This window comes from Theropithecus gelada, chromosome 12, assembly GCF_003255815.1.
Source record: "Theropithecus gelada isolate Dixy chromosome 12, Tgel_1.0, whole genome shotgun sequence".
NCBI lineage: Eukaryota > Metazoa > Chordata > Mammalia > Primates > Cercopithecidae > Theropithecus > Theropithecus gelada.
In genome coordinates, this window is record NC_037680.1 from 100599926 (window position 1) to 100622087 (window position 22162).

General features: G+C 40.7%; 1 protein-coding gene across 1 annotated transcript in view; it reads right to left on the minus strand.

Moving 5' to 3' along the window:
* Nucleotides 1-22162, minus strand: part of WDFY1 (WD repeat and FYVE domain containing 1) — a 71251-nt gene that overhangs the window by 17555 nt on the left and 31534 nt on the right. Inside the window, exons 3-8 of the mRNA XM_025404891.1 lie at nucleotides 20660-20733; nucleotides 14489-14543; nucleotides 9683-9833; nucleotides 7427-7539; nucleotides 3962-4088; nucleotides 2726-2831 (exon numbers count right to left, since the gene is read on the minus strand). Coding sequence (XP_025260676.1) covers nucleotides 2726-2831; nucleotides 3962-4088; nucleotides 7427-7539; nucleotides 9683-9833; nucleotides 14489-14543; nucleotides 20660-20733 — 626 coding nt within the window. The remainder of the gene's footprint in view (nucleotides 1-2725; nucleotides 2832-3961; nucleotides 4089-7426; nucleotides 7540-9682; nucleotides 9834-14488; nucleotides 14544-20659; nucleotides 20734-22162) is intronic.

The window sequence follows — 22162 nt, forward strand, 5'->3', positions numbered from 1 at the left end:
GCAACATGGCACAAGTATACATATGTAACAAGCCTGCATTATGCACATGTACCCAAAAACTCAAAGTATATAAAAAAAAAAAAAAAAAAAAAAAGAAATACACTCCACAACGATGCACTTTGAAGGCAGGAATCCCACTTCTACTTTCTAAATACTTTTTCTAAAAGAATTTACCAATGATAAAAACAGCAGGTTAAAAATCTAAGTTGTGAAACCCTCGGGAAAGCCACCAGCAGTGCTGGGCACCAATGGTCTCCTCCCCTCATCATCCAGGGAATACAGCCTCTCTCTCTCTCTGAGTTTTCTGCTCTCTCAGAGTAAGACTGAAAAACAATAGGCCAAGAGCCAGGAAACAGAACAGTATACTAGCTGTTCTTGGTGCATATAACTAGTAGCTGATAAACATAAAACACAGTTCAAATAAACCTTTGAAAATATAGTATTATACATCCTATTTTACACACACACACACACACACACATTTTTTAGAGTTTTGCTCATCACCCAGGCTGGAGTGCAGTAGTATGATCTCGGCTCACTGCAACCTCTGCCTCCTGGGTTCAAGTGATTCTCCTGCCTCAGCCTCCCAAGGAGCTGGGATTATAGGCACCCACCACCATGCCTGGCTAATTTTTATATTTTTTAGTAGAGACTGGGTTTCACTATGTTGGCCAGGCTGGTCTCGAACTCCTGACCCTCAGGTGATCCACCCACCTCAGCCTCCCAAAGCGCTGGGATTACAGCATGAGCCACTGTGCCAGCCACATCCTATACTATTGAGCCAATGTATCTGCATTTCATAATAAAATATTCTAAGCCTTACCAAATATTTTTTAGAAAATTCAAAAAGAGATACAAACCAGAAATTTGTAATCCAAATTTCCTCTATTTGACTTGTCTTACAAAGTTACAAAAAAAGTCTCACAATCAGTAAGTCTCTGGATTATGGATTGCATTTTATTATTTATAGGGTAGTCTATTTCTTCCACTAGATTACAAATTTCTTGTGGCAAGTATCTTTGTGTACGGTAGCCATAAAGTCTGTAAATGACTGTCACCATTTAAAAAAAATAGACGAAAGCCCCCTTCATTACTTCTACTGGAATATGGTAAAAATGAAGGTTTAATTAATGAGAATCAGACTCACAAAGAATCAGAGACAACACAAAGCAGACACATGTGCAGGGATTGGTGGGAATTCTGCATCAACGTAAAATGTCTGTTACAATGGTGCACAGCACACTGAACAACATGTTGCCATAAAGGACAGGATCCTGAACAGATCATGTGATGTCGTACAACATAGTAGGTATTGCAATGCAATATCAATAAACCATTTATTATATAAATTCACTTACGTTTCCCGACTGTACGGACACCCTGTAGGTGCCCAACGAATATTTTCAAAGTTAAACTGTAAGTCATTAACATCCCTTATGGTCTAAAATCTTCTTTGGAATCAACTTTTTTTGCTAACAACATCATAAGTTATAGATGCCACTTAGAAAAGAAAGATAATGCCAGTGCAGGCAGAGACGAGAATGGAAACCTTGATTGGAAATCATTTGACAACATCTATAAAAAGCCTTAAGAATGTATATATGCTTGGACTCAGAAGGTCTATTTCCAGAAATTTGTCTGAAATAAATAATTGATCAATCACACAATGACAAGGTCAAGAGTATTCACTGCAGCATTCTTCAAAATATTTAAAAAAGAGGATATACGCAGTGGCTCATGCCTATAATCCCAGCAATTTGGGAGACTGAGGCAGGAAGGTCACTTGAGCCCAGGAGTTTGAGACCAGCCTAGATGACACAGCAAGACCCTGTCTCTACCAAAAAAAAAAAAAAACTGAAAAACAAGTTATGCATGGTAGCGTATGCCTGTAGCCCCAGCTACTCAGGAAGCTGAAGTGGGAGGATCGCTTAAGCCTGGGAGGTTGAGGCTGCAGAGAGCCAAGATCATGCCACTGCACTTCAGCCTGGGTGACAAAGCAAGACCCTGTCTCAAAAAAAAAAAAAAAAAGAGAGAGAGAGATTGTTTAGACAATTAGACTGTCTGTCTAAAGAACTGGAAGACAACTGAGAAGTCATTTCATTCCACAATTCCACTTTATGTCGGAGGGAACAGATACTTAGAGAAATTAAGGCACTTAACCAAGTAAGGTCTCACAACTAGTTAGTGGCCCAACCAAGTTAGAAATTAGGCCACCTGAAAAGAATACTATATCGACATGGCCTCAGTGAACTAGAACTCAATGGGAAGTAAGAGCAGAGCAATGGAAATATATTTTCCTAGAAACATGTCAAGTGTTTAGCTACATCCCTGACAGCAGTCACTAATGCCTACCGCAGGGTTTCCTACAGGAATGCTATGGGACCACAATGGTGCTTCGGAGGACCTCTGTGCAGTCCAGATCCCTGGATATGCCAGAAATCTGTCTCAAAGTGTTCTCTCAGTGTATTGCTCAAGGCTGAGAACCAGCCTAAATGCTGATTGTATATACTGCATGTCACTGGTAGAAACTCTCAGATGAGTAGAGGAAGGAAGCAGTGCACAATGACACAAAGGACCTTGTCAAAAATAACCCATTAGCAGAAGGGGAAGTTGGGACTGTCTGCACCTGGACCAGCATTTACAGCTCGCTGGGTGAAAAGCCAAGAAGCCACGTTCTCGGGGGGGGGTCTCTCCCGTTCGGCCTGGACTTGCCCTTGTCTCTTACCTCTTCTCTGCTAACATCCATGTTCCACACTGCAATTCCGCCATCCGAGGAACAGGAGACGAGCTGCCTGGTGAGCTGAAGGTAGCACAGCGACTGCACCTTGTCACTGCAAACAGCACACACAACAGTCACTTGTCTCCATGTGGAAAAACACGGGAACTATCTCATTTAGGCTCAAATTGTTCTCATTAAAACCAGCAAGTGGTATTTTACCACTGACTATCCAGCATGGTAAAATGAATTCTAGTATAAACTTTACTTGGCATTTTATAACTCATAATACAGAATGATACTTTCTATAAAACATACGAAGACTTTCAAATCAGTCATTAAGAATTGTAGGCCAGAGATTTGATGAGGGCTATGGTTTTCGGGACCAATCACCATGATTTCCCTTTCAGATGCATAAGATTTATCTATTTGTTCAGAAACAAAAAAGAACAAAGGAGGTATAACTCCCTTACTGAACACAATTCATATGAACAAGGAGTCCAACACCACAAAGATCGCTAGTGTGCACAGACACACACACAGATGGGGTGAAGACCTCTGTCCCGCCTGCGTGCCTGTCATACTGCCCTTTAGGATGCCCAAGGAAACAAGCTCTTGGCCTGTTATAGTGTACAATATGTTTCCTCAGCTAATTTTCAGCTTGACTGTGATTACAGTAACAGCTGCAGTCTAGCCAAAAAGGAAAGAAAGGAAAGCGGGGTGAAGAGGTATTTCTTTTTCTTTCAGGGATAGAGGGCAAGATCCTAAATATACAATGGTATCACTCAGGTGAATTCCACTGTCAAACTAGACATTATTTCTCAATTCAGTATCTTTTAGAATAAAAAAACCAAAAACAAAAAACAAGTTAGGCTCCCAGCTCAAGAACAGCTTAGCATCATGTTATATGCAACCTTCCATGGTCAAAATCCTCACCTGCATCTCTGTTCTACGCCTGCCTTAATCAGATATTTCAACCGGGTGACTCCTTAAGAGAGAAAGTGGCAAGTGCTCTTTGGACTAAGAAGGAAGAAAGCCCTGTACTCGTGTTTTGTTATTGTTTTGCTACTAAACATCAGACACTTGGGGCTGACAGAAAGCAGTTAAAAGTGAACTGAGCACTATCAATGATGATTGCCATCTTAGAAGGTGGGGTTTGCAGAAAGTGTTATCAGACTACTAATGCCTTTCACTAGCTCCCCACTAACTCGGATTCTTTCCCCACCCCCACAGGTGGTCACGCACTGATGGCCCTGAAGTAAGAGCGTCCGGCCTTTTCTTCCTCCGATGTCCCACATGATGATGCTGTTGTCAGATGCTCCTGAGAAGAGTAACCGCTGAATAGGGTCCCACCAGAGGCAGGTGACACTACCTAGGGATTTGTGAGAGACAGAGAGGGAGGCAGGGGAGAGGGGAGGGAGGAGAGGTAAAATATAACTCTACATCAGGAGGCACACATTTGACAGCTGAAGACCAAACTAGGATCAGTTGAGTCTTTAAGCAAAAAGGTACCTTCGTGGTGTACAACGGGTCATTCAACCATGCCATTATGAGTCATACAGGAGACACAGCACCATTATCCACAGTTGTAAGATTAGAATTTTCAGTTGTGCATCAAACTACTTGGGGCTGGGCATGGTGACTCACACCTATAATCCCAGCACTTTGGGAGGCTGAGGAGGGCAAATCACTTGAGGCCAGGAGTTCGAGACTAGGCCTGGCCAACATGGTGAAACCCTGTTTCTACAAAAACAAACACAAAAAAACAAAAATTAGCTGGGCATGGTGGCGGGTTCCTGTAATCCCCGCTACTCGGGAGGCTAAGGAGGGAGAATTGCTTGAACCCAGGAGGTGGAAGTTGCAGTAAGCCAAGATAGCGCCACTGCACTCCAGCTTAGGCAGACTCTGTCTCAAAAAAAAACCAAAAAACAAAAAACAAAAAAAACTGCTTGGAATACAAAGATTTTTAAAGAAGTTTTTCCTTGTTCTGTGCCAAAAATTACAAAGTAGCTTACATATGAAATGTTCAGAAAAAGTTACTGGGAAAAAAAAATGCTAGTAATATTTAGTGAGAAAAACCAGTAAAGTTTACTGTGTCCAACCTACACAAGATAAAAAATCTAGATTATTCTGGGTCTCTGGAACCTTTCAGGTGTTTTACCCCAAGATGTCTATGTTTAAGAAAATTAAGTACCACAGAAAAAAGTCTGTTGTACACTACACAATTATGCCAAGTAATTTAAGTGAAAAATCTGAACTTCCCATTTCATACTTTACATTGGCTAACTTATCGAATTTTAAACCCTTGAGGAAATCTTTCTTTCTACATACAGGTGGATCTTTCAGTAGATCCTTTCCCTGTTCATCGACTGCTGTTTGTCTAGAAAAAACATTATTAATCAACTTAGTAAAACTGAACCAGCCACACAAGCTAATAATAATTTTGGTAGGTATACAGAGAATTAATGATGCCATATTGAAAAGCAAACAGAAACTACTTTCTCACACACACTTTCCAAAAACAGAACAAAAGTAGAAACAAAGAAATATTCTGCAAAGGCTTCAGGGGTTAGTTTCACATGACTTTTGACCCTGTGTAATCTGTGTGCCATCCATTTCAGTTAGAGGCCTAAAAGCAGATAAATACGGTCTTTCAACATGAAAACTACTAAGTAGTTACCAGACCCATTCTGCCTTTAGCAACCCTGAAAAAACTGACGAGCCTGGGGGTCATGAGAGAATTAGTCATAAACAGAAAGTGGTTTCTTCACGGGCCTCTGCTTTCCTGCCCAAATCCATTTTAACTTGCTGTTCTCTTTTCTTCTTTTCCCCTACAGGGTCCTTGATTTGATATACTCTATTTCACCTAAATAGATTACATAGAAAGCATAGTGTACATTTATTATAACTTGTTACAACTAAAACGCTAACTATGGTCATAAATAAGTTCATCATTAATTCTTTCAGCAACTCCCCCGTTCTCCATAAACCAGAGGGCCTCAAAGCTTGTATTTTGTGACACATATCGAATTTGATCTTGTGATCAGTATGAAAACTTCAATCCATTACAGCTTAGCATCTGACACAGTTTAGACATGTGTCCCCTCTAAATTTCGTTGAGATATATATATATTTTTTTATTTTTATCTTTTTTTTTGAGATGGAGTCTCCCTCTGTCACCCAGGTTGGAGTGTAGTGGCATGATCTTGGCTCACTGCAACCTCCACCTTCCGGGTTCAAGAGATTCTCCTGCCTCAACCTCCCTGAGTACCTGGGACTACAGGCGCCCGCCAACATGCTCAGCTAATGTTTTTTGTATTTTTAGTAGAGATGGGGTTTCACCATGTTGCTAGGCTGGTCTCGAACTCCTGACCACAAGTGATCTGCCCACCTCAGCCTCCCAAAGTGCTGGGATTACAGGTGTGAGCCACCGGGCCCGGCCTCTAAATTTCATGTTAAACTAATCCCCAGTGTTGCAGGTGGGGCGTGGTAGTTGGCTCATGGGGGTGGATTTCTCACGAATGGTTTAGTGCCATCCCCTTGGTGCTCTCCTTGAGATAGTAAATGAGCTCCCTTGAGATATGGTTGTTTAAAAGTGTCTGGCACCCACACACCCGCACTCCTGCTTTGGTCATGTGATATGCCTGTTCACACCTCACCTTGTGCTATGACTATAAGCTTCCTGAGGCCCTCACCAGAAGCATGCTGGTGCCATGCTTCCTGTACAGCCTGCAGATCCATGAACCAATTAAACCTCTTCTCTTTATAAATTACCCATTCTGAGATATTTCTTTATTGCAATGCAAGAATGGCCCAATACAGCATCTAATGAAACCTCTTTATTACATGTATGTATGTGGCGAGTCACATACAATCAACGGACTTTAAAAACCCCTCCACAGAGCTTCACTAACCCACTGCACTACAGAAATGACATTCCACCCAATAATTCTTTCCCCTCAGTACCTACGCAGGGTAGGTTTCCCAAGCAGAGGCTGAACCAGCCCACACATTCCTTCTAATTGTATTTATCAGGTCTTGCTCAGGGGCTTAGAAACTGATAAAATTTTTTAAAGTAACAACAACTCTTCCAAAGGTTTTACCAGTTAGAAGTAATTTTAAAGGTCTTGTCAACATGATAACTTATTTTATTTTTATTTCTATTTTTTTGAGACAGAGTCTCACCCTGTCGCCCAGGCAGGAGTGTAGTGCCGTAATCTCGGCTCACTGCAACCTCTGCCCCTGGGTTCAAGTGATTCTCCTGCCTTAGCATTCCGAGTAGCTAGGGGTGGGATTACAGGTATGCGCCACGATGCCTGGTTAATTTTTGTATTCTTAGTAGAGAGGGAGTTTTGCTGTGTTGGCCAGGCTGGTCTTGAACTCCTGGCCTCAAGTGGTCCACCTAATTCGGCCCCCAAAAGTGCTGGGATTATAGGTGTGAACCAATGTGCCAGCCATAACTTAATTTAAAAAGGTAAGCAACATAGAAAGTATTATCCACACAAGCAATTTAGAAGGGATTTTGACAATATGAAATGAACCCATCACCCCACCTTCGCTTAGTTTTCACTCTGAATCCCATATCTGGCCAATCAAAATGAAATCTGACAGATCATGAGGAACAGAGCATTCATGAATCCACATAGAGGAGAACTGAATTTGAATGCCCAAGTTAGGCAAAAAACACTCTTGGGTGATATTATAGCCTACCTTCATGTCCTTTGAGGGTTGTGATGACTGAACACGTGTTCTGTTCAAGCTTCAGCAGGGTGATCTGCCCAGAACAATCACCAACGAAAGCATACTGAGTGTCAAAGTCATATCTGAGGAGAAGCAGTCAAGGATGTAGAACAGAAATCACCTGAAAATCCTCTCATAAGAGAGACACGAGCATTAGTCAAAGTTAGTTTCCAAAGTTAGAAAACATGCATTTTAAAGAGAATAAGCATATACCTAAAACTATAACAAAAAAGGAAATACCCAACTGAAAATCATGCAATATGTAAATATTGAAGGTAAACATTAAAACAGCTGTTATTACTGAAAAAGTTTATATTCATTCATTCAACAAGAACTCATTGAGTGCCTGTTACTATATCAAGCAAGATCCCAGGAACTGGCAATGAAAAAAGAGCTGGTAGTGCAGACACACACAAAAACAAGTAGACATAATCAAGTACAATAAAGTGTCAAAGAGTGAAACTGATAACTACTGGGCTGGGTGCAGTGGCTCATGCCTGTAATCCCAGCACTTTGGGAGGCTGAGGTGGGCAGATCACTTGAGGTCAGGAGTTCAAGACCAACCTGGCCAACATGGTGAAACCCCGTCTCTACTAAAAATACAAAAAATTAGTTGAGTGTGGTGGCACACGTTTGTAAACCCAGTTACTTGGGAGGCTGGGGCAAGAGAACAGCTTGAACCCAGGAGGCAGAGGTTGCAGTGAGCTGAGATGATACCACTGCACCACTCCAGCCTGGGTGACAGAGCCAAAAAAAAAAAAAGAAAGAAAAGAAAAGAATGCTAACTACTGAAAACAGCAAGAAAGCTCTGAAACGTAATGGTTATTTATGAAATATCTCTGGAAATAATGCAAATCTGACAGTAAATACAAGACATGAATCCATGTTTCTTTTGGCCTAGAGAATTTAGCTATAATCATTTATAGGATTATTCATTATATAATCATTTAGAGGATGATGATTCACTTTAAATTACTGTGGATAGTTCAATAATCCAAAATGCAGCTGTTTGTGGCGGTAGTACATTTAAATTTAGAAAATATATTAACTATTGGTCACAACTCATTACTTTCTCAATTTGTGGCCATAGATATTTCTGGAAAACCAGAAATTTATATACAACATGTTAACTAGTATTTATAATATGAAAGCTATTTACAACAGGATAACTATCACTCTTCCAAAACACAGTCAAAAAGAGCACGGTAAACTAGGGCATGACTGTGACTCTGTGTCATTTTCTACAAATCCATTATCAGAGGCCTAGCACATAACAAAAATGCTTATGTAGCACACACTGTATCTGAGTATTTTTTGCTTGTTTGATCCTAAAGTATACGGTACTATTTTAAATATCTCACGCTGTGCATTCATTTGTAGCAAACATTGTAAAGAAAGGCTTTCAATGGATGGAATTTTACTGTGCCAGACATTCAACTCTGAGAGAGAAACTACCACGGGGTGTCTGCCTGTTGTTGATAACCTTGATCTTGCCATCACTAAGATACACAGCAGGCAGGGAGATTCTTAGGGAAGGGCGAGCTCTACAGGAAGCAAATTCCATGTAGTAGCAGGAATTTTTTAGGCAGTGATTTTCAGCACTTTGGGGGATCCTGAGCCATCTTTGAGAGTTTTATAAGGATTATGGGTCCTCTCCACACACAAAAAAGCATTAAGCAAAAGTTTTGTGTAAAACTCCTTGTAGCCCATTTAGGAACAAACCCCAAGGCTATAAACCCTGAATATTCAATATATACACTTACAGAGTCTGCAAATAACCAGTTACTAGAAGACAAGTTCCTGTTTTCCTTTCTTCACGCAATAAAAAGTCTTTCCATTAGAAACGCAAAGACGTGAGAGGAAGGGTTTGCATTAATGGGCCTGGGTTTTCCACAATTTTGTATTAAAAACCTACAGCACCTCCCAGCAGAGAACAATTCATTTCATTATTATTTTTAATAAACCCAGTTTACAGCAAGAAAAGCAAATATGGAAGTTCTTGGATTTTCGGTGAAATATGTATTAGGTTGGTGCAAAAGTAATTGCAATTTTTGCAATTACTTTCAATGGCAAAAAAAAAAAAAAAAAAACCACAATTACTTTTGCCCAAACTTAAATAGGTTTCATTCAGTCTTTAGATCTCAATTAGCAGTTTGGGATGAGATTCAGAACCAAACACCGAGAAGCAGAGGCCAGGGGAAGGAGAGGTGTGGCTCTGAAGGATACTGCAGACACGAAGCCCAGGACGTGAAGAAGTGCCTCCCGAGCATGTTCCCGCTTCGCGTGCACATCCAGCTCACACACTTGTCGTAGCCAGTACTGATTACCCACTCTGTGGCCAAGCTGAAGATGATCGCAGACACCCGGTTCTGATGAGCTGCAGGAACAGAAAGGTGAAGAGTTGTCATCTCCAGAAACAGCACTCCATGGGGAAGAACTGAGGCTCAATCTCTCAATCCGCTCAGCCGGGACACAGTTGTGTACAAGAGTGTACTGGAAATGCCTATCCTCTGTGAATATATTTCAGACAACCCGCCCCAGCTCAACAACTCACTAGCACAGGCTCTCTCCAAGGCCCTGCCCTCTGCTCCCCACAGTCGTGGCCACCAGAAGCTAGGAATCATTAAAGAGTAATGCCCAAAGAGAAATCAAATACTAGCTTAGAATATATATATATGTGTGTTATATTTACTATATATAATATATATAAAATATATATATATTATATATATATAATTTTTTTTTTTTTGCTATGCTCAAGAGAACATTTTTACTTTGCTCTAAAAAACTTTATGAACGAGGACCATGTGGAAAGCAGCAGTTGTAACAGGGCAATGTTTTTTTAATCGTCTGTAACTTCAGTGTTTTGAACCTTCTGAAAACACTGGCATTCTAAATAAGAGCAATGGCAGTTTTCTAAAATTAAAAAGTGGTGTTATGTGTTTTGTTTCTGGAATACTTTTTATCAGTGTGTAACATTTTATTATTCATAAAGACAAAGCTTTTGTGAAATTCTCTGTTCCAAAATAACAGCTGAGAATGAGGAAGGTTTTCTGTCTGTTACCTAACTCTGGAAAGATTTCCAGGTCGATTATAAGCCACACCAGGGCAGTGTTACCTGCCTTCTACTTCATCTGGTACAGAACTTTGCATGCAGTAGATGTTTAATAAGCGTCCAATCTGATGAATGAAGTCAAAGGCCAGACAGAGAGACTGCTGACCTTGCTCTCAGCTGTACAGACTGCTTAGGAAGAACTGAGGGACTCTCCCCAAAAGTCTACGTGAAAGTCAGATTCATCCACCACTAAAAGGTTACATTGAACAATTACATACTCATGAAGGATTCTGAAACTTAAAGGATGCTATGAGAGCTATTAATCTTAAATTCAGCTGGGCACAGTGGCTCAACACCTATAACCCCAGCGCTTTGGGAGGCCGAGGCAGGAGGACTATTTGAGGCCAGGAGTTGGAGACCAGTCTGGGCAACAAAGCAAGACCCCATCTCTACAAAAAAATTTTTTTAAACCAGCTGGGCATGGTGGCACTTGCCTGTAGTCCTAGCTACTCAGCAGGCTGAGGTGGGAGATCTCTTGAGCCCAGGAGTTGGAGGTTACATCGAACTATGTTTGCACCACTGCACTCCAGCCTGGGTAAGACAGTGAGACTCTGTCTCTAATTAAGAAATAAAAATTTAAAACTGAAAAAAATATTAAATTTGAGTAGGCCATGTCTTGTAAGATCTGTCTTAGCGTCTGATGTGGAGCCTAATGCTTTGTCTGCTTTAATATTTAATTTGCATAAATACTTACAGGGTGTGTATTATTATACTGATTTTCAGATAAGAAAACCGAGAAGCAAGTATTAAGTATTTATTAAATATTTATAAATATAAATTAAATATCAATATCAATATATGCCCAAAGTCTAATAAATGATAGATTAATTTGGTCTGTCTGACTCAAAACACTTTTTCCACTAAACCTGTAGTTGTTAAACTCGGGCCAAATAGTCATAGGGTTTAAACTAGTTTGTGGTAAAGATGCTGTCCTGGGAAGAACTATCCTATTTCTAAGATTACATCCTTTCTGCTGTTTTGTATTTTTTAGATGTCCTTTTGTGAAACTATGGTGAGATATAGTCATGCTTATTTTGCTTCATTTTTAGTTTTTAAACTCTCACTTGGCAAAATAAAAAATACAGCAATCCCTATATTAGTCCTCCAAAAGTTTTCTAAAATGTTATTAGTCAATGAAATATAAAGGTCCAAGAACCACTGCAAAAGAAACCTATGCTGCCTTATAGCCCATAAAGAACTACGACAACTGACGGGGCATGGTGGCTCATGCCTGTAATTCCAGCATTTTGGGAGGCCGAGGTGGGTGGATCACTTGAGGCCAGTAGTTCAAGACCAGCCTGGCCAACATGGTGAAACCCCGTCTCTACTAAAAATACAAAAAATTAGCTGGCCATGGTGGCTCGCACGTATAATCCCAGCTACTAGGGAGATTGAGGCAGGAGAATCGGCTGAACCCTGGAGGCGGAGGTTGCAGTGAGTTAAGATCGCACCATTGCACTCCAGTGTGGGCAACAGAGTGAGGCTCTTTCTAAAAAAAAAAAAAAAAAAAAAAGAACTTTGACAACCAAAATATAGATAAAAATAACATGAGATGTGAGTATGAAATAATTTCATCCTTAATGACAGATGAAAAATACACACACACACACACACTCTTTTTTTTTTTTTTTTTTAAAGGGGGGTCAGGGTCTCATTCTGTTGCCCAGGCTAGAGTGCAGTGGTCTGATGATGGCTCACTGTAATCTCTAACTCCTGGGTTCAAATGACCCTCCCGCCTCAGCCTCCCAAGTAGCTGGGACTACAGTGTGTGCCACCATGGCTGGCTAATTTTTTACAGAGGTATGGTCTATGTTGCCCAGGCTGGTCTCAAACTCCTTGGCTTCTCAAAGTGCTAAGATTACAGGTGGGAGCTACCACAACAGGCCAGGTGAAATAATTTATTAAGGAATTTGCCTTTTGACAAAAACATTGACCAGGCATTTAAGGGTCTCCAAATCAGGCATTTAAAGGTCTTCAAACTTGTAGGTATATACCTCATAAAGGAACTTACAGATTCTTGATTATTTTAAAGATAAACTCATGCATGACAGCTGAGAATTCAAAGTTGTTTCTGGTGTTACAATAACACCATCATGCTAGTAATACATTACTCAATGCAGGATTGGAAAGTGTTATCATTCATTGTCACAAAACAGTTTCCCTGACCAACATACTCCAAGGGCAAATGTATGGGCATGGTTGCATCACTGTTCTCCTATTTTATTTATTTATTTTTGAGACGGAATCTCACTCTGTTGCCCAGGCTGGAGTACAGTGGTGCGATCTCGGTTCCCTGCAACCTCCGCCTCCCGGGTTCAAGCAGTTCTCCTGCCTCAGTCTCCTGAGTAGCTGGGACTACAGGCATGTGCTATCACACCCGGCTAATTTTTGTTATTTTTAGTAGAGACGGGGTTTCACCTCTTTGGCCAGGCTGGCCTCAAACTCCTGACCTCAAGTGATGCACCTGCCTCGGCCTCCCAAAGTGCTGGGATTACAGGGGTGAGCCACTGCACCTGGACGCTTTTCTCCTATTTTAAATTTGGAACAGGTGAAACAATACGTAGGAAAAAGCAATTTGGCCTTCTTAATAAAGTATCCTATCATTAGACCACATTTCACCAAGAAGAACATGTATGTAAAACATCTACACTCTAATTCTTACCTTTATCCACAAGCATTAAATATAAAATTTAGAAGTATAGAGTGAATAAAATGAGGCTACATGTTACGTCTTCTGGTGAAGTTTCTGGGAATCAGCTAATTGGTCTGACGGGAATCCACAACTTAATCAAAACGCTTTAGTTTTGCAACTTCAATCTGAAGTTGTCATTGGGATCTTGCTTTTGTTAAGTTTTAAAATACTGAAATTTACTAAATAAAGTAAAAACTGAAAAAAAGGTATATGTCACAGATGCCACAAAGTATTGATAGCTTTGTAGTGAAAAGTGCTTACAAATCAGTTAGAAAACACTACACCTCCCTGGGAATACGCACAAAATCATAAACAGACATTCAGAAAATATGACAAGTGGTCAACATTAAATAAAGCTTAAATCATTTTCAAATTGCGAACTTTCTTGACTATTAAACAGGAAAAAGAAATTATAAGGCAGCAATGTTGTGAAGACGTCATGAACACGTATTCTCAGTCGCCATTCGCAGGACTGTAAAAACTTGCACTATTGCTGTGAAGCAGTTTGCAAAGTAAATCTAGGGCATTTAAAAAACTTTTTAATGTCTGACCTGGTTATTCCACTTTGTAGGAATTTGTCTTTAAAAAAAAAAAATTCCTCACTGAGCACTTAGGGATTTGTCTTAAATAATCAGAATTACAGATTTGGCTAGGTGTGGTGGCTCACACCTGAATTCTAGCACTTTGGGAGACTGAGGTGGCAGGGTCACTTAAGCTCAGGAGTTCGAGACCAGCCTGGGCAACATACTGAGATCTCGTCTCTATTTAAACAAAACAAAATGAAACAAATGCATTATAGGATTAGAGTCAGAATAACAGTCAAGAATACCCCTCCACATATGTGTATACACTTATTCAAGAATACACACACACACACACACGTGTATACACATATCAAAAAATTATACACACACTCACAGTTATATACACACACATACACGTATGAAGAGTAGTGTGTGTTATCAAAAAAATGGAAGCGGTACACATATCCAATGATAAAAGAATGGTTAATTAAATCTGATAATGTGCCTGATATACAAAATTTTAAATGCTAATGAGCAAGAAAAAGCTGAAATATCACTAAAAGACAACAGTCTCTCTCATTGTGGGGTTAACAAAACTAACAAGTTAATGTGAAAATCTAATTTTCACCATAAGAGATGATGTTCTAGTTTTGTGTATGTCTACATGTATGTGTATGCAAGATAATATGTATTATAATTACCTGGGTAGGTCTTGATAAAGTTCATTTTATTAAAATCTTCAGAAACGTGAAATTCCTAAAAGCAAATGCACAAAATAAAAAATTTTAAAAGAGTTATGGTTTTATAAAACAACAGAAACTTAACTTTCAAAAACGAAGTAAAATCCAAAAATGATTCTCACAAGACCTGGGACTTAAGACGAGTTATTTAGGAATGATATGAATTGCTTCTTTCATCAGACCTGTCCTCAGGCCAACATCGCTTTGGGAGAACAGACCTAATTGAATAAAAGTAAGTGCTGCTGACCAGCATGGGATTTGTGTCCACTTCTTCCTGCCCAAATCAGCACTCCGTATTCCTTCTCCCTCCTACTACAAAACTGTATTCTCTTAGGGACACAAAAAACCCCTCAAGACACTGCATATTAAAGCAAAACTGCAAAGACCCCTCACTAACAGAGCTCTCAGCAAAGTAAAAACAAGGCGCTGGGTAGCTCAGCAATTTAGTGGGGGAAAGTACACCTATTTAATATACAAACACACACAACAACAACAAAAAAGAAGTGTTGAGATTGTAGGTGGTTTTTGGCTTCTTTTTATACTCCTGTGTTTTCCAAATTTTATTTATTTATTTATTTATTTATTTATTTATTTATAGACAAGAGTTTCGCTCTTGTTGCTTCCTCGGCTCACTGCAACGTCTGCTTCCCAGGTTCAAGCGGTTCTCCTGCCTCAGGCTCCCGAGTAGCTGGGATTATAGGAGTGCACAACCACGCCCAGCTAATTTTTGTATTTTTAGTAGAGATGGGGTTTCACCATGTTGGCCAGGATGGTCTCGAACTCCTGACCTCAGGTGATCCACTCACCTCGGGCTCCCAAAGTGCTGGGATTACAGGCGTGAGCCACTACACCTGGCCCCAAATTTTCTATAGATGTAATCCTTTATAACTTGGAAAAGAAATTTAAAGTACATATGTTTTATTGGGGAAAAAAATCAACCTCAACATAAAACTATGAAAATAAAACTCTAAAGAAAAATCACTAATTACTAGTACTACCATTATTATTATTATATTATTATTATTTTGAGACAGAGTCTCGCTCTGTCACCCAGGTTGGAGTACAGTGATGCAATCTCAGCTCACTGTAACCTCCGCCTCCTGGATTCAAGCGATTCTTGTGCCTCAGAGTCCTGAGTAACTGGGACTAAAGGTGTGTGCCACCACACCTGGCTAATTTTTCTTGTATTTTTAGTACAGATGGGGGTTTCACCATGCTGACCAGCCTGGTCTTGAACTCGTGGTCTCAAGTGATCCACCCGCCTTGGCCTCCCAAAGTGCTGGGATTATAGGCATAAGCCACTGCGCCCAGCCAAGAATACTATTATTGATCAATGCTAAATTGACATGGATATTATGAATTGCTGACAGACCAGAGTGAGGGAGGAAAAAAGCACACAAAAGAATACAGATTTCTTGTTCTCCCTCTTGTTTTTGCAAAGTAGAAAAAATGTATCAGCACGGTATATATTCACCCATATTCAGTGGAAGAGCAATTGATCAACTGCTGACTAATGTTAAATTGGATTTGCCTTGCCCCTTTCCATTGAACAACTGTAACAGTTCTTATGTGCCATCCTATAATGACAGTCTCCCCTTGAACTGAAGGCCACAAAAAGGGTCTCTAGGGAGATAAATGCACCAACACTGCACTACTGCACTATGTGAAGCTTGTACTTAGTGGCTTCTCGTTATATATGTGCATGCACATCATCATGATATTCCCATAAAATTTACTGAAGGCTAAAACGGAGAGCTTTGGCATTCACTACTGTGTCATGCATTTCCAGCACCCTTGCCTGCCACCCACTGCTGTGTGAACTGCATGGGCAGGGAGCCTGTCCCTTCTACTGGATCTTTCTTCTTGACCCTTACATCAAGGCTGCTGCTGCTTTTTCTTTTTTTTTTTTTTTTTTTCCTTCTTTTGAGACAGGGTCTTGTTCTGCCATTCAGGCTGGAGTGCAGTGGTGCAATCTCTGCTCACTGCAACCTCCACTTCCCAGGCTCAAGTGATCCTCCCACCTCAGCCTCCTGAGTAGTGGGGCTACATGGTTATGCCACCACAATAAGCTATTTTTTTAATTTTTGTAGAAATGAGGTCTCACTATATTGCCCAGGCTGGTCTCCAACTCCTGGGATCAATCCTCCTGCCTCAGCGTCCCACAGGGCTGAGATTATCGGCATGAGCCACCACACCTGGTCCAAGGCTGCTGCTTTCAGTAAAAAAAAAAAAAGAAACTCTCATAACTATACTTCTACTTCTGTTGTCCCCTTCTCAGCCAAAAGCTTCTTTAATGATCAGCCCACCCTGGTTACCCTCAGGCTCTCTGGCTCCCTCATCTCCCAGTCACACTTCAGTCCATGGCTCACCAGGGCTACCCCACTGCATGGAAAGGCTCTTCTTGTTATCAGCAGCTGCCTTCTAAGTGCCATCCCAAGAGCACTGCCCAGGCCTAATTTCATCCTCTCCCTCCTGCTCTTGACACCTTTACTCACCTCCTCCCTGAAACTCACTGCCCTCCGGCTTCCGTGGCTGCACTGTCCTGGCTGGCTCTCCTCCCTCTTTGCCTATTCTTCCTGTCTCTCCTTTAGGCTCCCAGCCCTCTGGCTTTTCTTTAAATATTGACATTTCCCTAGGAATGTGACCTTGGCCTTCTGCTTTTCTCAATCTACCAGCTCTGTCTACTTCACGGCAGCCACCGTTGTAGTTTCCACTGACGTCTACGTTCAGGGAACTCCCAACCCCTGCCCAGACCAAACCCTGAGGTTCAGGCACACACACCCAAGTTCAGTTCTCAAAACTTAACTCATCACCTTTCCCCAAAAAAGATCAGCATCTTTTCAGTCTCTGAAGCAGCTAACTCCTGGCTAGAAACCTGAAAGTCATCTTAAAGCGGCTCTCTATTGCAACACGCACCTTTATTCAAACACCCAGCCCTGCTTCCCAGACAGTTCTTGAGGCCACAGCCTCTTCTCCTCCCCACCCCAGTGTTTCACGATCTCACACTGGGATCTGGAGGCAGCCTCCTAACTGGCACCCGTACTTTCAGCCTTGTCCCTTCAAAGCCTGCTACACATTTCTGAGCTGACAAAAACCAGAAACCTGCTCCTGTTCCTCATTAGTGAAACCATGTAGTTTCCCTAAAGCATTTGATCCTTGGGTTCACCTAGAGGACTTACTACTTATTATACAGATCCCCAGGTCCCTCCCTAGTGATTCCGAAGCTCTGGGTCTGGCACAGAGCTGGGGAATCTGTATTTTAGTTAAGTCCCCTCAATGACTGGTGTGACTACGCAAGGTCAGGAAACTCAGCTTACATAAGGTGGTCTGGGCCCCTTAAAGTCACACTCAAGGATCATCACTTCCCCTCCTCCCTGGCTGGCCTCCCCTTCGACTCTACTCCAAAACGCTGTCATTATTTAGGCCTCAGGTCTGGGCCCCGACTTCTTTCATTCCCTCCCCAGCTACTCAATCATTCTTGTGGCTTGAAAAATGACCTGATGATGATGTCCTCTGCCCAGACCTCTCCAGGGCTCCAGTTTTGTTTATCCTGTGCCAACTTCACATGGCCAGTCAGAAGCTCACCAGTATCTCAAACGAGGCTGGCTCTCACTGTCCCCCTCCTTCCAACTGCCTCCCCAGCCCAGCCTTACCCTTCTCAGGAAACAATACTACTTCCTACCCAACTGCTCAAGCCAAAAATCTGGCTGTCACCCGACTTCTCTTCCTCTCCTCTACACAGTCAACTTATCTCAGATGTCTCCAAGACTTATCTCAAGTCCATCCACTTGTCCTCCTTCATGGCCACTGTCCTTTCACCCAGACCGCTAAAACAGCCCGATTATCCCACCGCCACTCTGGCCGCCCCTCAATCCGTTTTCCACCCAGCAGCTAGAGGGATCTTTGAAAAATGTAAATTATATCATGCTATTCATCTGCTGAAAACACTTTAACAGCTTCTCACTACAATTACATTAAAATTTAAAGCTTTACCCAGACCTACAATACCCTGCACGACCTGGCGGCCTCTGCCCACTTCTCCAATCTTCCTAGGGTGCCTCCCTATCGCCCCGCACCAGCAAGCCACTATAACCTCCTCTGAGTCCTCTGATGCACAGAGATCCTTCTCACTTGGGTCTTCTGGACACTGACTTCTGGAAACCTCCCTGGCTCTCTGCTGGCTGGCTCTGTGACAAAGATGCCAAGAAAATTAAATGGGAAAAAAATAGTCTTTTCAACAATTGGTGCTGGGATAACTGGATGTCCACATACGAAAGAATAAATGTGGAACCCCTCTGTGATACCACATGTAAGAATTAACTTACAATAAACCAAAGATCTAAATGTAAAGCTAAACTATAAAACTCTCAGAAGAAAATACAGGTGTAAATCTTGATTTATACTTATCTTCATAGGTATAAATGACCTTGGATTAGGCAATGGCTTCTTAGATATGGTATCTAAAGCTTAAGTAGCCAAAATAAATAAATAAATAAATTGGACTTCACTAAACTTTAAAAATAAAGTTAAAAGGCAGCTCTTAGGAGAAGATATTTGCAGAACATATATAAGGGTCTAGTATCTAACATACAGAAAAAACTCTTACAACTCAACAATTTAAAAATACTCTATTAAAAATGGGCAAAGGACTTAAACAGATATTTCTCCAAAGAAGATATAAATGACCAACAAGTACCTAAGAAGATCCTCACCATTACTAGTGATTAGGAAAAGGCGAATCAAAACCACAATCTAGTACCATTTCACATCTACCAGGACGACCATAACAAAAACAAAACAAAACAAAACAAGCAGAAAGTGACAAGTGTTAGCAAGGATTTGGAGAGCCGGAATATGTACAAAAAACATGTACATGAATTTTCATAGTAACCTTATTGATAACAGCCAAAAAGTGAAAGCAACCCAAATGTCTATCAACTAACAAAGGGATAAACCAAGTGCAGTATAGAATACTATTCCACGGCGAAAAGAGTGAATTAATTCAAACAGGCATGAACCTTGAAATCATCATGCTAAGTGAAAGACAACATAAAAGGCCACACGTACTGTATGAATCTATTTATCTAAAGTGTCTAAAATAGGCAAATCCTTGGATTCAGTAAATTAGTGATTTCCAGGAGCTGGGGGAAGGGGCAATGGAGAGTCACTGCTAATGGGTATGGGATTTTTTTGCAGGGAGGGGTGATGAAAATATTCTGGAATTAGAGAATGGTAATGGTTGCACAATCTTATGAATATACTACAAGACCACAGAATTATATACTTTAAAATGATAAATATAATTATGTTATATAAGTTATATTTCAATTAAGAAAAAATAAATATATGCATACAATTTGACCCACAAAAATGCCAATCTATAATAGACTAAAAACTTAAATATCATGTCCTTTACCAAAGATAGTTTGAGAAGTATTGCCTTACAGAGTTCTGTGAGTTGCTGGCTGAATGGCTACACACACACACACACACACACACACACACACACATACACAGAGGCTCTCCACCATCACGGCTGAGGGATGTGGATTGCTGTAGGTGACATATTCACTCTATGAAGGCTATGATCTGTGGGTCAGCCTGAGCATCCAGCTATCAATTACAACAGCATTCTGAGTTCCAAGGAACTAGTTTAAAATGAAGCAACAATTTAGTCCATTTTTGACCTAATATCTATACTGAATTAAACTTTTTTTTTTTTTCTTTTGAGACATGGTTTCCCTCTGCTGCCCAGGCGAAAGTGCAGTGGTGCAATCTCAGCTAGCTGCAGCCTTGACCTCCTGGGCTCAAGCCATCCTCCCACTTCAGTCTCCTAAGTAGCTGGGACCACAGGCATGCACCACTACCAACTAATTTTTTTGATTTTTCGTAGAGATGAGGTCTCACTGTGTTACCCAGGCTGGCTTCAAACTCCTGGGCTCAAGTGATCTGTCCGCCTCAGCTTCCTAAAGTGTTGGGATTACAGATGTGAACCACCATGCCTGGCCTAAATTAAACATTTTTCATGCCAAACAATCAAGCATCCATTGTTAATCCAAAGTTAACTGGCCAATAAGGGACATGGGAGGTCAATATAAAGAAAATAATAAATACATTCTAAAAGCTACCTACCATTACGGCTCCATTATCCTGGCCCACAAATATCCGTCTGCTGTCATGATGGTAAGCCATAGCAGAGCAAGGAGCTGCCAGAAAGACAAAGAGCACATTACCAGCAAAGCTAAGCACTTTAAGTCATTCTTCAAAGTGACTGATTAAGAACTATATAATTTAGGTTCACAGAGAAAGAGTAAAAATGTTTTCTAAAAATTACGTAAATTGAAAACGTTAATAAAGTTCTCTCTGTTGTCTTAGTTTAAAACCTTATTTTCACAAATCTTCTCAGTTATTTCTATAATGCTGGGTGAAGCGAGCCAGCACGAAGTTTCATCTGACTGAAAGTCCTACCTGTCGTCTGGCAAGCCTTGGGGACCAGGGCTTGCAGTGTGTGATCTGCTGCCCAAAACACTCAGGAGGTCATCCTGCCCCTGCCACCCTTCCCATCAAATGTCAAAGAGTAGCTAGAATCTGTGCAAAGATGGGTTCCCAGCACCAGAATTCCTATTCTATGGCATATGTGAGCATATGTGAGGTGCAGATATATGGCATATGTGAGTTGTGAGGTGCAGACAGGTTTCCTTGTCCATAGCAGTCTTATGTGACTGGGAGAACAGCTGCCTCTCCTCATGTAAACACTCTTTCCATGTTCTACCTACCCGCTTCCAGAAATCACAGGCTAGAGAACGAGTTTCAGAAAGGAGAAATTCTAAATTGTCTCCTTTTACCAAAAATTAGAATTAAAGTGATTTATAAATTGGAACATTTGAAAAAATATATATCTGGGTTTGTTTCAGCCTAAGGAATTTTAGTTAGCAACGGAAAAACCAAAACAAGGAAATGCATGCTAGGGAAAAACAAAACAAAACAAACAAATTTGAATTTACTTTGGAATAGAACTTCTTGTAAAAGACAAGTGGGTATGGTGGCTCATGCCTATAATCTCAGCACTTTGGGAGGCCAAGGCAGGAGGATTGCTTGAGGCCAGGAGTTGAGACCAGCCTGGGCAACATAGTGAGACTCCATCTCAAAAAAAAAAAAAAGATAAAAGAAAAAATGTCTTTTAAATGAAGTCATCATTTGAATATAGTTTAAAGTTCTCTCTCTCTCGTAGGCCGATATCCTCACCAAAGGAAGTAAACTACAATACTGGATTGTACTCCAAAGCAAAAACATAGCTAACTGCATGATCAGACCATAGAGACTGTTTCAGTTGCATCCAAGAACCGTGTATTTGACTCTGAAAGGTACATACGGAAATTGTGCACAAAACAATTAGAATTGACTATGAGCCTGTATACTCCTTATCCACCATACTGATGTTTGGGATGAAAAGAACAATCATGTATATGATATATATACATATATATATACACACACACACATATCTTTATACTATCAAAATGCTCTTTAATAACCATGCATACACTTATCTTTGACAAATCAAATCATCATACTTTGATGCGTTCAGAGATTCACTGTCATCATTTTTGCTTGCTTTCTAGATGGCACTAAATG